This window comes from Poromitra crassiceps (genome assembly GCF_964638095.1).
Source record: "Poromitra crassiceps genome assembly, chromosome: 22".
Taxonomy (NCBI): Eukaryota; Metazoa; Chordata; class Actinopteri; order Beryciformes; family Melamphaidae; genus Poromitra; species Poromitra crassiceps.
Window position 1 is genome coordinate 8818068 of NC_139647.1, and position 17542 is coordinate 8835609.

The 17542-nt window shown below is 41.4% G+C and overlaps 2 protein-coding genes across 2 annotated transcripts; one reads left to right on the forward strand and one right to left on the reverse strand.

Annotated features, from left to right (window-relative positions):
- Positions 1-645: 645 nt before the first annotated feature.
- On the forward strand, positions 646-14128 carry LOC310796145 (interferon-induced, double-stranded RNA-activated protein kinase-like; the record flags this gene model as incomplete). Its single annotated transcript, XM_083658290.1, has 25 exons — positions 646-749; positions 1579-1711; positions 1802-1953; positions 2346-2469; positions 2727-2800; positions 2885-3019; positions 3399-3525; positions 4009-4082; positions 5238-5387; positions 5502-5634; positions 6070-6137; positions 6235-6325; positions 7134-7201; positions 7299-7389; positions 8581-8709; positions 9084-9115; positions 9203-9245; positions 10840-10916; positions 11033-11143; positions 11280-11417; positions 11504-11702; positions 11792-11935; positions 13114-13215; positions 13500-13613; positions 13854-14128. 25 exons carry the CDS (start codon positions 646-648, stop codon positions 13956-13958), a joined length of 2718 nt encoding a protein of 905 aa, XP_083514416.1. The 3' UTR covers positions 13959-14128.
- On the reverse strand, positions 14122-17404 carry gpatch11 (G patch domain containing 11). Its single transcript, XM_083658376.1, has 8 exons — positions 17272-17404; positions 16832-17058; positions 16706-16747; positions 16481-16601; positions 16300-16390; positions 15907-16020; positions 15559-15640; positions 14122-15479 (listed from the first exon to the last, which is right to left on the reverse strand). Exons 1-8 carry the CDS (start codon positions 17319-17321, stop codon positions 15424-15426), a joined length of 783 nt encoding a protein of 260 aa, XP_083514502.1. The 5' UTR covers positions 17322-17404; the 3' UTR covers positions 14122-15423.
- Positions 17405-17542: the final 138 nt, after the last annotated feature.

Genomic DNA, 17542 nt, shown 5'->3' on the forward strand with positions numbered 1-17542 from the left:
GTCTTCTTTGCTCACTTTCTGTTCAGTAAACGGCACTGCAGTACTAGTTTCGGTTCCTCAGTAAAACCCATAAATAAACAAACCATTAGCTACTTCTAGACTACAGGGGGCGCAGCACTGCCTTATAAACAATTGTAACAAATCATGTGCTCCTCAGTGGATTTGAAGGCAGAGCAGGTGAGAGCTAGCCTGGTAAACCGCCCGTCACGTGAACTCACATTTCATTTGGTTCTCCGTGACTGGTTTAGTGAAACCTATGTGGAGCTATACCGTCCATCTGGCAGCGTCAGGTTAGGTGAGAGCTAACCTGACTCCGCCAGATGGGGGCGGTATTGTTCACAAATTCACAATCTAGGTTGTGAAACAAATGTGAACCAACCTACATCCATCTGGCAGCGTCAGGTTAGGTGAGAGCACGTACTGTCAATGACGGCGCTGCGCCCCCTGTAGGCTGAAGCAGAAACAGAAAGTGAGCAAAAAGGATCCACAAACGAGTTCAGAGTTCGATGATGAAAGCGGAAAAGGAGACTTGAGCGCAACACTTCTGCTTCTGCTTGTGTTTTACTTCTACTTTTTTGTTGTTTTTACTTCTACTTGTCTTCTACTAACATTACCCATCTTTGTGCTCACATTCCGAGATTCAAGATGGAAACGGATAATTATATTGCTAAACTAAACTCGTTTGCCCAGAAAATCCGCTTGGAGCTGAAATACGAGGACATTGGCTGGGTTGGCCCAGATCATAAAGCGTAAGTTGATGATTGATTTCTGTTTCAGATCTGCACAGTCATGACGGACGGGTCGGAGGTCGCTGCCATAGCAGAGACATGTGAAGGAAAAGTATAGTATATAGGCCTAATCCCACCTTGTAATACTCACTGTTTACATTTTAAAACTGCGACAGCTCACACAACTTTAACACGACATGCTTTTATACATCAAACTCTTGAGCTAATTCTGCTCTCACTCAGAATGTCAAAATATAAGCGATGCGATGTATAGTTTTTGAGATATTAACGTTTGTTTGGCACAACTCATACTAGTTAACTGCCACGGGGTTCCGCATTTCTGGGTGGCAGTGACGTGACGCTGATTCGTCCAATGAAGAAGAGAGAGAAAAAAAAAGAAAGAAAATACAACAGAAATGCCCCATAGAAATACTGTAGTAACTTTCCAAGATGGTTGAGTTTAATTGTAGGCCTACTTGGGTCAGTTCAGAATTCTGTGTACATTTTCCGAATGGAGCAGTCTCCATACTACACTGAACTTGTGTGACCAGAAAGTGGCTGGTGGTGCTACCAAAACGCCTTTGAGCAAAGCACTTGACCCCCACATGCTCTAGTGGAGCTGCAAATTGAACTATAGTGAATTTATTGACTTACCAACGTTTTGACCCCTCTAGTGCCATGAAGAACACCTAGCTAGGGGTCAAAACGTTTACCTGAAGTTAATAAATTGCCTAATGGGCCACATTATTCCAGTGTGTGGATTCATGACTTTTGTAATCAATGTAATCCCACAGCCACCGAGTCAATTTGCTCTGTTAATTATGAATTAAGAATTAATTATATTCCTCAGATTCACCGTGAGGGTGTTCATAAATGGTCGGCCGTATCCTGATGGTGTGGGGAGGACCAAAAGGGAGGCCAAACAGATTGCTGCTCAAAATGCCCTGATCCGCTTGGGGAAGGAATGGGATCCAGCCACCTCCGTAAGATCTCAGAAGATATCATCACTTTGCTGAATGGGAGAGACAGTTTACTGCAAATGTCTCATTGATATGTTGTTGTTTTCTTCACAGACGAAAGCATCAGTTAAAAATCAGACCACGCCAGTTTATGAGAAGAGGACTCAACGAAACTTCATATGCTGGCTGAACGAACAGAGTCAGAGGAACAGGGTCAATTTAAAGGCTGTTGAGTCGACCAGATTGGGCCCAAATAATACTACTCAGTAAGTCCTGCAATGCATTCTACAAAATAATGCATAACGATGACAACACTATCATACAGTTTGTAAACAAGCACCAAGTAGGAACAACACAGGCAGAACTAATCTTTTCAGATGCAAACAAAATCCTTAAGAGTACAATTGTATTGTTTGTGAATTTTTTTTATGACCCATATGATGTGAGAAGCTGCTGCCCCCCAGTATTTTCACATGATCTAATCTGGTCCACATTCAAAAAAGTTTGGACACCCCTGGTATAGACAGCTGTCTTCTCCTACACACATCGAGTCCCTGTTCGTCAGATTTGTGGAATATCAAATCTTTCTAATGATTCATAATATATAAATTAATTACTTATTTTAAAAGACACTAAATAATATTTTTTGTGATTATAGATGCTGCAGTTTTGTGTTGGATGATAAGGAATACCCCATTGCCTTTGGGAGAACAAGGAAGGAAGCGAAGGAGGAGGCAGCTCGGCTTGTGTATAATGAGATATGTGGCAGTCAAACTACTGGGGTAAGTAATGTTGCACACTGATGGAGTTTCTCTTTCTTGTTTCTCTTGCCTTAATAATTATCATTGTAATACCATCATACTTGTAGAAATGACAAGAATTGAGCTGCTAGTCATTGTGGATAAAAATGGTTTATAATAATGTTGCCATAAATGTTGAAGTAAATCTGTGGTATCGCACACACAACAGGCCAGAGTTCTGTCTGTCAGTCAATCAATCAATCAATCAAATTAAAACTATTAGTGTTTTCATTTTCAAGACCACACATGAGAACAGCAATGCTGCATCGGGTCAACAACAGGAGGAATTGAATAAAAAAAAATTGGATGTCTGGTGAGTAGAAATGATCACAGTACGATGTTTCATGTTGATTTCTGCTTCATTGTGAACGTGTGTGAATTGTCTGTATTATTACAGTGATAAAATGAAGGACTTGAATGTGAGCTCTACAGAACCCAGTTTCATATGCTTGCTGAATGAATGGAGTCAGAAGAACAGGGTCAATATAAAGGCTGTTGAGTCGACCAGATTGGGCCCAAATAATACTACTGAGTAAGTCCACTCCCCATAATACATTCTATTACATTACATAACACTGCAGAACACGGTCGGGTCAATTCATCCATGAACTCATTGGAACTTTATTTAAAAAAGTGATAGAATTGTAATTTCAGGAAGTTAAATTAAATGAAATTGTGAAATGTAATGTTTTTCTTATCATCTGTGAGATTACAGGTAGAGTTATGTAATGTTAAAGTTACCTTTTGGGCATTTGATGCAATTCCAAGTCTGACTCCAGGAACTGAATTGGACTTTACCATGCATTGTCAGTTCACTTCATGCATGGCCTCAACCCTGCAGCATACTTCTTTTCTCTTTCTCGTTTAGTCGCCATTTTAAAAGACACTAAATAATGTGTTTGTGATTTTAGATGCTGCAGTTTTTTTGTGTTTGATGATAAGAAATACCCAGAAGCCTTTGGGAGAACAAGGAAGGAAGCGAAGGAGGAGGCAGCTCGGCTTGTGTATAATGAGATATGTGGCAGTCAAACTACAGGAGTAAGTCATGTTGCACACTGATGGAGTTTCTCTCTCTAGTTTCTCTTGTCTTAAAGGAGAATTCTGGTATTTTTCAACCTGGACCCTATTTTCATATCTGTTTGTTTATGTATAACTAAGTCATGTGAGCAGACATTGTTGAAATTGGTATTGGCCAAGATCGCTTAAGTCGCTTTCCCCACATTGGCCAATACTGCACCAATTTCAACAATTTCTGTTCACATGACTTAGTTATACATAAACAGATGTGAAAATCCAGGTTGAAAGATACAGAAATTCTCCTTTAATAATAACCATGAATAGATAATTGCATGAATGACAGGAATTGAGTTGCTAGTCATTGTGGGTAAAAATGCGATTATGATAATGTTGCCATAAATGTTGAAGTAAATAAGTAAATCTGTGGTATTGCACACACATCAGGCCACAGTTCAATCAATCAATCAATCAATCAAATTAAAATGATATGTTTTCATTTTCAAGACCACATATGAGAACAGCAATGCTACATTGGGTCAACAACAGGAGGAATTGGATCAACAGGTTTTGACCGTCTGGTGAGTAGATTTTGTGCCATGCAGATTCAAAAGCTGTATACGAAAGGAGTCGTTTTTTACTCTGCAGCAGTTATGTGGTGTTACCTGGATTAGCTCTTTTGGAACTGTTAAGTCCTCTCTAAAGAGCTGGCTGAGTAGCAGCTGGACCTACAGTAAATATAATGGGTTGAGACAGTAGACCCTAAATACCTTTCTTGTCTGTTTTAGTTGTTAGGCAATGTTAGTGCAATTGTGTCTGGTTTAGGTGATTAGGTGATTTTGACTAATTTAGTATGTCCCCCCCTTCCGCAGACTTGCACTTTGGCACACACACACACACACACACACACACACACACACACACACACACACACACACCACTCATTTGTTAATTTACTGTATGGTTATAGAGCTGAACAGTCACGTGACGTCTCTTGCCCCGGAAGTGAGTTTCCCATTCATTTTCTCCATAGACATTTTGAAAAATCCTTATATAATGAGTTTTAAGGCTGGAAGCAAGCCAACCCCCCCATATCTTTATTTTTGTTTTTGCTCCAAGTGAAATGTTTTATGGTCACTCACGATCCAGTAGGTGGCTGGTTGGCTTGGTTCCAGCCTTAAAACTCTTCACATAAGGATTTTTCAAAACATCTATGGAGAAAATGAATGGGGAATCCTCTGATGGTTCCAGCTGATAAAAAAAGTGGGTGGTCACTGTTTAGCTCTATAGAGGGTATGCACACCCACTTGAACACGCCCCCTCAATCGGGAATGAGTGTCAAAACGAGTGTCAAGTTCCTCCCTGAGCAGCAAGTGTCAGTTATCTAGGCTGATTACTGCATTCAAGCTCAGTCTTGCTGTGACTCAGTGGGCGTGACCCCACAGTGACTTCTGCCTCTGTGACATCACATGCATACCCTCTATTGTGCTAACACACCTACACATAAAGGACCACAGTGGAAATAAGCTCTTGGGCTTTATTGTGTTTTAACCTTTTGGCAATTGTACACACACTGACACCTCCTGGTGAGGCTGTGCATATACAGTACTATTTATTGATATGTCCAATATTTGTATATTGTCAATAACGAATTTCAATCCATCAATCACAGTACACTGTTTCATGTTGATTTCTTCTTCATCAAAAAAGTTTGTGATTTGTCTGTATTGTTACAGTGATCAAATGAAGGAATTGAATGTGAGTTCTACAGAACCCAGCTTTGCAGAGACAAATTTCATAGGAATCATCAACCACTACTGTCAGAAAACAAGCCGCTCCCATGACTTCATTCTTGTGGACAGATGTGGTCCATCCAATAGACCTCAGTAAGTATGATTAACCTCAGTGGAAGCTGAATAGACACTAATATGAGACTATAAAATATTTGAATCTTAACACTCTGATCTTAAACATTTCCTCCCTCTACGCGCAATGCACAGATTTGTCTACAAATTAGTTATCGATGGTAAGGACTACCCTGTAGCTGAGGGCAAGAGCGCCAAGGAAGCCAAGCAAAATGCAGCTCAGTTGGCCTGGTCTGCTCTCCGAGAACAGTCTGATTGGAACAGCCAGGTATTTACTATTGTCTATTTCTTTTATACCATATAATATAGTAGATTGTTTACATGTGTCGTGCATATTCCTCTTGAGGAGTTCATGAATAGTCAGCCACTCAAATTTGCTGCTCTAGAGATCCATACTCAGCATTATTCTGTGATTACGGTATGTCTGTCTGAAGTTAGTGATATTGGCAACTGGGGAAAACACCCGAATAACAGTGGTGACAGCAGATCAACAGGCTGACTGACTGCTTCTGAACATCTATGGCAGGGTCCCCCAATAGGCAGGCCATGGACCACATGTTGTGGTTAAAGTTCACTTCAACCATCTAACATTATACAGTAATGCTGCTACATCCCATAGGATACAACAGTTACTGTACTATTATATTGTATTATATGGAACGTGGAGTAAATTGTAACAGCAAAACACTATCGTGATTTTCAGGTGTCCTTCGGGTCAACTGCGTCTGAAGATGGAGCACCATCCAGTGTCTCCACACCGACAAGCACCTTGTAAGGCATTTGTTAAGATGGGAATTGAACAAAATGAGAGTAGAGTCTGGTAGTGACTGAGAATGCTCTGCTGATGTCTCTTATTCTATTCTCCAAGGGACTCCCTCGATACAACGTCACAAAGTGCGGCAACAAGCTCAAGTTACTCAGACATAGTCACCGATTCATCAAACCCTCCCAAGGTTCAGGTCAGTTATAACCTCTGACTGTTAGTCCTTACACTCCTGAACGTTGAAAGGAAATCCGCTGCATCCTGCCAGCATGTCATCCTTTCCCCTGTCCACTGCTTTTTATACCTTTTATTCTTTCTAAGGAGTGATTACTGTATGCCTGTCTGAAGTTAGCGATATTGGCAGCTGGGGAAAACCCCTGAATAACAGTGGTGACAGCAGATCAGCAGGCTGACTGCTTCTGAACATCTAAACCAGTGGTTCTCGACTGGTGGGTCGGGACCCAAAAGTGGGTCGTGCGGCCGTTTTGAGTGTGTCGCGGATGTGTGCATGAAAAAAAAGTGTCTACTCCTTGAGGATGCCGGTGTCCACAGCCAACATTGCTGTCTTTCAGAGGCTGTAGCAGCAACATTGCTGTCTTTCAGAGGCTGTAGCAGCAACATTGCTGTCTTTCAGAGGCTGTAGCAGCAACATTGCTGTCTTTCAGAGGCTGTAGCAGCAACATTGCTGTCTTTCAGAGGCTGTAGCAGCAACATTGCTGTCTTTCAGAGGCTGTAGCAGCAACATTGCTGTCTTTCAGAGGCTGTAGCAGCAGGCTCATTTTAAAGCCAGATATGGTCTCCTCTGAAACTAGAAGACCTAAGGCATCCATTGTTACCAAACATGCCATGCTAGCTGCGAGCATCACCAGTTTAAACTGGTTTAAACTATTTCAGAAATGTGGGTAACGACTAAGGGAAAATGTGGGGCGTGAGGCTAGACCAGTTGAGAACCACTGCCCTAAACAACATGAATTGTAACAGCAAAACACTTTTGTGGTTTTCAGGTGTCCTTCGGGTCAACTGCGTCTGAAGATGGAGCACCATCCAGTGTCTCCACACCGACAAGCACCTTGTAAGGCATTTGTTAAGATGGGAATTGAACAAAATGATAGTAGAGTCTGGTAGTGACTGAGAATGCTCTGCTGATGTCTCTTATTCTATTCTCCAAGGGAGTCCCTCGATACAACGTCACAAAGTGCAGCAACAAGCTCAAGTTACTCAGACATAGTCACCGATTCATCAAACCCTCCCAAGGTTCAGGTCAGTTATAACCTCTGACTGTTAGGCCTTACACTCCTTTCTCCTGTCCACTGCTTTTTATATACAGCCTGCCATTTTTAGAGCTTATTTGATTTTATTTTAATTTATTTGACGGTTACAAATTGAAATACATGGTATCAACACAGCCTGTCATTCTTAGAGCTTACATGGTATCAACACAGCCTGTCATTCTTAGAGCTTACATGGTAACAACACAGCCTGTCATTCTTAGAACTTATAGGGTATCAACACAGCCTGTCATTCTTAGAGCTTACATGGTATCAACACAGCCTGTCATTCTTAGAACTTACAGGGTATCAACACAGCCTGCCATTCTTAGAGCAGTGGTTCTCAACTGGTCTAGCCTCACGACCCACATTTTTCCTTAGTCATTAAGTCGTTACCCACATTTCTGAAATACTTTAGGCCTGTATGCTTTTTAAACAGGTTTAAACTGGTGATGCTCACAGCTAGCATGACATGTTTGGTAACAATGGATGCCTTAGGCCTTCTAGTTTCAGAGGAGATCATATCTGGCTTTAAAATGAGCCTGAGCTACAGCCTCTGAAAGACAGCAATGTTGCTGCTACAGCCTCTGAAAGACAGCAATGTTGCTGCTACAGCCTCTGAAAGACAGCAATGTTGGCTGTGGACGCCGGCATCCTCAAGGAGTAGACACTTTTTTTTTTTTCATGCACACATCCCACTCAAAACGGCCGCACGACCCACTTTTGGGTCCCGACCATTGGTCCCGACCCACCAGTTGAGACCCACTGTCTTAAAGCATACAGGGTATCAACAAAGCAGATCATTGAGTCTGTTGCTTGTAACTGAAAAAGTCGCATTTTCCATTATTTTAATAATGAATGAACTCTTCTTGTAGTTTTAAATTGTCATCTATTGCAATGGTTCCCAACCTTTTTTGTCTTATGTACCCCATGAGCTGTTTTGTCATGCCAATAGTACCCCCTCCCTCATGCATGTTGATGATTCTATTAAGTTTGTTCTATTAAACAACAGACATACAAGCAAATACATACAAAATATATTTTTCACTCAACTGCCGGTGTTTGGGCTTGGCCTCTTTTTAACTTTTGTCACCCATGGCTTCCCTAAACCTGAATCTGGAGCGACGGCAACTGTTGGACATTTTTTTTATTGTTTTTTTGGGGGCATTTTGCCTTTATTCAGACAGGACAGGAGGCAGACAGGAAAGGTGGAGAGAGAGAGGGGATGACATGCGGCAAAGGACCTCGGGTCGGAATCGAACCCGCGTCGGCCGCGCGAAGGACCGAGCCTCCGTCGTACGCGTGCAACCAGGTGAGCCACCAGGATGCACAACAACTGGATGTTTTTGAGCCATTTATCCATGTTTGCTACAGTTGCTAATTGGTTTTTGGGCACAGTTTTGACATGCATGAACGTTACTGTACGTTCACAGAGTAGTTTAACGGGTGACACCTGCCGGGGGGAGGGACTAGTTGCTATATACATGTTTTTTAAATCATTTTCGAAATAAATTGTAACCCCCAATCTTTCCACGTATCCCCTGCAAGCTGCTCAAGTACCCCTAGCCTAGGGGTACACTTACCCCTCGTTGGGAATCACGGAGTTACTGTAATTTGATACACTTCTAAAAGGTAGTGCTTAAATTTGATTTGGTAATACACTGTATTTCTTTTCCCATTACAAAGGAGAAGAATGCTGATGTGAAGCCTAAATCAAGGTAAGTAAGTAATCTCTTGAGACCTATTGTATACCAAGCATTTTACCTGACATTATTCATGACCACCATTTTTTCCTGTCTTTTTAGACTTGCAGCAACTTTTGGAAACCCATCGAAACAGAGCAAAGAGGTAGGGCCACAGTGGTGACACTGGTGCCGGAATAGGGGGATGAGACTTTTATGGTAATAAAGTGGTAACGTCTAACTGCTGTTAAGCCAGGAAATAGTTTCATTTACCATTGTTCAAAGTTTCTGTTGCCTTTCACCATCCCCGCTGCATTAGCACTGTCTTTGTCTCTGTCCCTGAGAGACAGAGGCCTGACCCTGTGCAGACCTATTAACACGTGATCCAATCACAAGTAGACAGCTCTATTCACACGTCGCCAGTCCACAATCGTCTTGAGTGACCACTTGAGATCGGATCTCACTTCGCCCCTCTATGTATATCCAAATATTAATAAACACGTGCATAATGGCTGTGTGTGAAATGGCTGCTTTGCTTTTTTGTTTGACAATTAGGCTACTATTGATTGATGATAGGTCATTCAGGTCATTCAGGTTTTATCTCTCTTACAGCCCCCGAATTGCATGCTACAAGCCGAGAATATGGACCTGTATACTGCTGTAATCGTGCGTTCCTTTTATCGCAAAATAACTGGGATGTGGAGGCTAAATGACGTCACATCCGTTTTGTTAGCGTTCCATTTGCAGAAAACTTGAGCTGGGAAGTTCACTGTTCATTGGTCAGATCCAGTCGCTAGCCAGGCTAGCCATTGTTAGCAATAACAGTTGATAACGTGGCATTTCTCTGCATTTTGAGCATACAAACACTGCAGCCTCATGTCCACGCAGATTGAAGTTATGCAGTGCTGTGTGTACAGCTGATTTAATGAGACACAAACAAAACAGAAGTGCTAAACAACATTACTGCGATTATAACTACTGTTGTTGCGCGGCGCAACCATCTTGGATTTTTGAGGTCGGGGCTGCTGAGGCTCCTACGAGTTTGGAATGGGAAATACCAGCTCTGGTAACGTCACCGTCCCAGCTCATGACCTTTGAAGTCGTAAGATTACCAGCATAGGGCAACTTCACAATGAGACAGAATTCTTTCTGTGAGTTATGGAACACATCTGTACCAGCAGCCAATAAAAATGCCATGACTACAACTGGGCCAAGTAAGAGAAAGCGCCCCAACTGACCAGAGGAGGCGCTAGTGCAGCGACCAGGACACATACCCTCATTCCGGCTTCCCACCCTCAGACACAGGAAACCGAAATTGGGCCTGTATGGACCAAGCCGGAGGTAACACGGGGCGCGAACCTGCGACCCTCATGTTGGTGGGCAGGGAATCTACCGCTACACTACGCGGATGCCTGACATTGTTTCTCCTTAAATGCGAGGATATATGTTAGTACAGATAGGATGTGGCATTGAAAATAGCTGCCTAACAAAAGGAATTGAAATCAAGTGAAATCATTTACTTTTATGTTTAAAGTTAAGTTTGTACAAAAATGGTAGGTTAGGCTGAGATTGAAAGGAAGTTGACATGAAAAAGTTCACTAGCCTATTACATCAAAGCTGGACGTAATAGGCTTTGACTTTGACTTCAAAACTCGTTTCGGCACCATTGGCCACAGGCAATCTGAAAGATTTTTATTCATTTACTTGATATTTGTTCATCATTCTAAACGACATATTATGTCACTGTATTATTCTCCAAGGATGGTGTGATTGCTGATTTAAAAGAAATCGGAAGTACTCCCAGTGTGAATACACCGACCCAACCAGTACTCTCAAGGTCAATTAAAACATTCAATCATAATGTCTCTCTCTCTCTCTCTCTCTACCTACTGTAGTTTGTGTTGTCTCCAAAATCATTTCTAGGTTTTGACTTTTTTGCCTCTATCTCAACAGGTTTGCATCAGAGTTTGATTCCATAGAGCGATTTGGCAAAGCGCGTGTTTACAAGGCAAAACAAAAACTTGTGGGAAAGTATTTTGCTGTCAAGATCGTCAACTTTAAAGAGTAAGTCTAGTATAATATACAAGTATGATGCTGTACACTTTATGGTACTTGTGTGAAATAAATGCACTTACAGATGTAGTACATGATAGGTTGAAAGTGTGATTAACAGCTATTTTATTGTAACCCCTTTGATCAGGAAAGCTCTACGAGAGGTGAAGGCGTTGGCAGAGTTTCACGATGCAAATATTGTCAGATACTACACATGCTGGAAGGAGGATTCAGACTACAGTTATGTCACTAATAGTGACATAAGTGACAGTTACAGCTTTTCCCAGTAAGTCCCACCCACTTATTCAATTCCTTACTTATTACCCATTTACTAAATGTGTATGTAATATTTATTGTTGTTTACTTTTGTAGGTCTAGCTGTGATTCGCCTGCTCAGTACCTCTACATTCAGATGGAGTTATGTGACAAAACCCTTCGACTGTGGATAGATGAGAAGAATACCTGTCAGCGAGACCCCAAGAGAAGGGAGGAAAGTCTGTCCATTGCTCAGCAAATAGTTAATGGAGTAGAGTATATCCACTCCAAGAAGCATATCCATAGGGACCTTAAGGTGAGACAAAGTCAATCAGTCTATTATTTATACAGATTGAGATAGACATTTATTTGTGTTAATTGCTGTTGTTGCTTTTCATTGGTTAGCCTGACAACATCATGTTTGGAAGGGGGGGAGAGGTGAAGATTGGAGACTTCGGTCTGGTCACTGCAGAGGATAATGACAATGACAAGAACCTGATAGAGAGAACCAAGTGCAAAGGAACCAAGTCTTACATGGCTCCTGAACAAGTAAGACCCTCATCTACTTTATGATTCCTCTCTATTGTTTTAAAATCTGTTTTTGCTTGAATTCGCTCTGTCAGATGTATTCCCACTATTATGTTCCAACTCCGTGGCACATGGTATGCAGGACATTATGTTATGACTGTGTGTAGACACATTCTTGTGAACGCAAGAACAATACGTGATAGAACCTCCATATTTGCACCCAGGCCAGTAGCCAGGCTTTGAGAAATATCATTTCAGCGCGGTGTGGGGGGCCCAGGGGGGGCCGCCCCCCCCCCCGGATAGAACATTTTGTCCATTTTAAAGTAAAATGCTTCAATCTGGTGCACTTTGAGAGCAAAATTAAGAGGCTAGATCTATAAAAAACTACAGACATCATGTTAGATTAATATCCTCTTTACTGTGCTGTTGCTTTAAAATGATACAAAAAAGAAATGTCTCACCATATAATATAATTTATATTCTGCATACAGGTCACATGGCAGAATACTGCTCAATTAAATAGAATGGCCCATCTACACAAACATCACTTACAGGGGAGTTACTTACCCAACTCCATTCACTTCAATAGAACTGTCCCCAAAGTCTAGCCCCAATCTAGCCTCAATGCAAAATCTGAATGTTGTGAGTTATCTCTCTTCCTTCTATAGCACACAGAGAGGAAGCAAATTGTTGCATTTCTGATCAACTGTCACATTAAAACATCAATGACAGATGAATAGATCTGGGGGCGGGGATATTTTTCTATTTTGGGGGGGGGGAATACCGAGGTCCTGACCTCGGTGTCCTCAATGGTAGCTACGGGCCTGCTTGCACCATAGGTTCCCTAGTATAGACTGTATAGTAGATTGATCTGATTAGACTTTGCAACACCTTGCAGCATACATTTGCATATTAATGGCAATTTATTTTTAAACTACTACAAATCTATAACTTTATGCTTTAGCCTCCCGCAGCTTATTGCTTTTTTGTGTCGTCGCCAGTCAGCCGCAACATCGGCCTTTGTGTTAATGTGAACACAGACACAGTTATGTTATGTTACAGAACTATTTGTTAATTTGTAAATTAATGCATCAATTAAGTTAATTACTGGTTATGTTGAATGAATGTCATGTGATTATGGCGGGACATTAGGTAACTCGAGTGCCTCTTGTCATTATTGTGTTCTTGTTTTATGACAGAAGAGCCATCGCACTTGTGACAAAAAAGTGGATATATTTGCTTTCGGATTGATCTACTTTGAGCTCCTTTGGAAACTTGTCACTATTGCAGAAAAAGCAGCGGTGAGTCTTTCAAAGAGAGAATGCAAAATTCTGTATCTCATTAAAATGTTACTGATTATTTACTAATACAATTTTAGCATGATATACTATTATAGGCCTATGTCAATTGCATACAAATAAGGAACCTGCTAGGTATTTACCAGTACTGTTGATTTCTTCTCAACGGCAGGTATCACAAAGCGGTGTAGATACCATTTAAGGTGTAACTCAGAACATCACTGGACAAGTTATTAGTTATGGGGTGCTAATTAGGCTATTATGTTCTTTCTCTATATGTCCATTAGCCTGGTGACCGGCTGCTTTACCAGACTATATTGTCATTGCATGAATTAAAGATTTGGACAGAAATCAGAATTCAGAAACTTCCCCAAGACTTTTCCCTGAAGTTTCCCCAAGAGGTACATTATTACATTTATTATCATCATCATCATCTTCAATTTATTTGCAATATGGAGGTTGGCCCCTAGCCTAGGTAAACCCAGCCCCCACGTGACCTGCTCTCTCAGTTCCCGACTGAGAACAGGTCTGAGAGCAGGTCACGTGGGGGATGGGTTTACCCAGGCTAGTTGCCCCCCCCCCCCCCAGAATAATGCAGTCTGTCAGCCTTATTAATATATGTTTTTGTTGTTCTGTTACAGCACAAATTAATCAAGTCAATGCTGAGTGCAAAGCCAGAAGACCGACCAGAAGCAAGTAAACTGAAAGCACAGTTGGAGCAGTTGGAGGCTCTCAACAGAGAATGAGATTTGCGTCAGGACAACATGACCATCTGATCAACACAAGAAATTGTTCAAAATGAATAGAAAAACATAATTGCACCCGGGTAGTGCAGCGGTAGCATCCCGTGTTGCCTCCGGCTTGGTCGGGGGTCCATACAGGCACAATTGGCAGTGTCTGCGGGTGGGATTAAGGGTCAGCCTGCTCAGCGGGGAGGGGAACTGGGGGGGAATAGCGTACAAAATATAGCGGCTGGCGACTTCACATGTATCGTAGGAAGCATGTGCTAGTCTACAACCCAGATTGGCAGAGGGGGTGGAGCAATGACCGGGACAACTTGGCAGGGGGAATTGGCAAAGTACAATTCAAAAGTACACACACAAGAGAAAAGTCATGAAAAGCATGGCTGTTTATTGATCATGTTATCCCATAACACACGTACTTTTGAGTTCTTGGGTGCTAATCTGTACTTCTGGGAATAGGGGAAACCTGTTTGACAAATTTTGTCTCCTTTTATTTTTTCTCTTATTTTTTACTGAAGTGACAATCATGATTATGGTGCGTAATGCCCCTACAAGTAACTTTTAGTTATTCTGTTCAGGCCGGGCCAGGCTCAGCGTTCAAGAAATGCAGTCTTCATTCCAGGGGAAAACACTACCTATTTTCTCCACAGGGGGGACTAAAATCAACACAATGAAAATTCCTTGTAGCTGCTTTAATAGAAAATGATGTGTATATTACTATTTTTTTCATCACTGTCAGTATCAGAGAAATACGAAATTATTTTTTTTGCTTGGAAATTGTATTTTAATTTTCTATAAAGTCCTTTTGCCATAATTCTCATCTGTTGTCTACAAATGGTTAAACCAGATGTGTGTCAATTTTGCTGTTGTAGAAATTTCTGTCAAATTCAATGGCCTTTCAGTGTTCTGAGACAGCCCGGGAAGCTTGGATTGTGCATTTACAGAAATATAAACTGCAAAATGTACACACATCTGGTTTCGAGAGCAGTTTCCTATGACAGATGGAGTATGAATCTATATCAACGGAGTTTGAACCACAGCCTAAAGTTTTTTGGGGGTCACGGCTCAAAAAGATTGAGTATCCCTGCTTTAGAATACAGCCTGGGGGCTTTCTGTTTGCAAACGGTAGAAAACGTAAAACTTTTAATGAAAACACATTTATGGGACTGTTCCTAATCCCATCTCAGCAAATGGGGAGCCAAAACTCTTATCTTTTCAACATTATAAATAATACAAGGTATACACAATTTTCTCAGCATTCTGTACACAAAGAAAAATGGTTGTCCCAAAAATACCTGTAAGAGAGAGAAATGTCCTTGCAGAGATGATATAAGGCAGATTCAAATGGGGAAACCAAACAATCTATCCAGACTGAGCTAGACACTGGATTACTGTATGGACGATGCTACTTATTGGAGGTCAAACACTTTTATCTGCCCTTCCTTGACAGGAAACGAATATATAAAGTTCATTCGTGGTCTGCTGCTGTATCCCCAGGACAGTTCGAACACAAATCATCTTCATCTGTGAAAAGCAGAAAAGTCTATGTCAGTGCTGCGATAAATACGGCAATAAAACTGCAGTGTTTTGTCATCACTCTTACCAATATATGTGGTCCCACACCATATGCAGTAAAAATGGACTCCTCTTAGATAGGATGTCAAAATGCCCAGCTTGTCAATGGACTGTAAAAGAAAATTATGCACATATCACATATAAACTCATTATTGTTCTTAATGAACTGTCACCCACTCATACTGTATGTATGCATTGCTGCCTGTATGCAGAGTGATTTGAATGTTTATGTCTGACAGTCTCTTGTGTTGTCTTGGCACCAAAATTATAAAGACAAATTCATGTGCATTTATTGCACAACAGTGGTTCTGATTCATATCGCTGTGAAGATTACACATTGGATCAAATCAGAAAACAATTTTAGTTGAATACTAACAGTTAATTCCACAATCTCCTGCTCCTCTTCCTCCTCTTGCTCCTCCTCAGCATTGTCTTCCTCATCTGCCTCAGCTTTGGGCCAATACCAGTCTTCTCTTGGGACGGTGATGTGCTGAAATGAAAAGGGAATTCCCAGTAAATACCAATGCTATCTAAATGGATTGTCAAAATAAAGGTAACACCAGTAAGGTACGGTAATATGAAACAATTCTCTGTGATATTGTTTCGATAGTGATCTAAATCACTTTTCCTTGCATTTTTTAAAATTCAAACCCAAAGTCTGCCTCATTCAGTCATGTCCACACCAGTCTACTGGGTTTACTGCACTCTGGTTCAGAGCCAACAGAATGAAGTCATTCTATAGCAGCTATTTCTTGAAAGTTTTTCCAACCTTCTGACTGTCCAGCTGCTCACAGGCCCGCTGACTCTTCCTCAGATCTCCTTCAATCTTTCGGTCCTCTCGCTCAGTCCTTACCCTCACCCTGGGATGGGAAAAGCATAAGCTTATGCTCAAACATAGCACAGACACACACAGTGTACTATAGTAGCGTAAAATCAGCTGCAGACTTCACCTAAAATCCTCCAGAGATTGTGTCTCATTCTGCTGTTTGGCACGCACTTTCTTGCGATAATGTTCAAGTTCTGCCTCTGCTTTTCTCTTCTTGACCTCTTCCAGTCCAATGCCACCTCTGTCTGAGGAATCACATACAGAGTATACAGATTGTTATTATATAAACAAGATAATTAGTTAAGTGACTGGCATGCTTTCAAATGTAAACACTGGATTTAAAACGTACCCGTTTTGATATTAAGTGGAATTGGATCGACTCTCCCTGCTCCTGAGGAGGTAAGAGACAGATGAACATTAATACGCAGAACAAATGCAAGAGCAGCTGATAGATTAATCACTTGAGGAAACTTGCCCTGCTTCCCAAGGCCTTGTCCTGCTTTGTAACCCATTTTCTGCAGAAGCGCAAATCCCTTGTTCTGGTGACTGATGGAGCTATGCAAAACTGCTTCTCTGCTCTCTTTTTCCTGCTCTTTGAAGGTCTTCTGACGGTTCTTGATGTTGTTCTCATGTTGTTGTGCCTCCCTCTTCATTGCTGTTTTTTCCCGCTTCGGCATGGGCACACCAGGCTTCACATCTTGTCTGACAGAGGGAGGAATAACGTTGTTAATGGGGGCACAGCACAGGCAATGGCAAATAAACCTCTTAGTTATCATCAATGTTTTTAGGTTAGAGAGCTCAGCTACCACTTCTAGATCTTCATAACTCACAGAAAACGAACATAATCACGTCACAATGTGACAGTCTCCACTCCCAGGGCTTTCAATAGAAATCCAAGTTACACAAACCGCTTACATTTTGCTGAGAAATGCGTCAGACATATAGTCCTCTTCATCGTCAGACATGTTGCCCGTGTATATCTGAAATACGAATGAAATAACAACTCGAGTCCTCAATACTCCGTTTTGCTTTGCTTCTGCTTCCACTGATGTTTGGTTCGTTCAATAAATCCTTCCGAGTAGCTCCAAGCTATGCATCGTGTATAGTTCCTGTGACTTTTACGATCACATAGGCCTATCTTAATTGTAATAAAAAGAAAGGGAAAATATTGTGCAATACAAATTCT

Bases quoted from the DNA above. Each gene is read 5' to 3' on its own strand.
- gpatch11 (XM_083658376.1), bottom strand. From the start codon at position 17,321: ATGTCTGACGATGAAGAGGACTATATGTCTGACGCATTTCTCAGCAAA. The intron at 16,748-16,831 runs GCAAGTTTCCTC...TTACCTCCTCAG, and splicing joins ACAAGGCCTTGGGAAGCAGG to GAGCAGGGAGAGTCGATCCA. The intron at 16,021-16,299 runs GTTGGAAAAACT...TTTTCATTTCAG, and splicing joins AGCAGCTGGACAGTCAGAAG to CACATCACCGTCCCAAGAGA.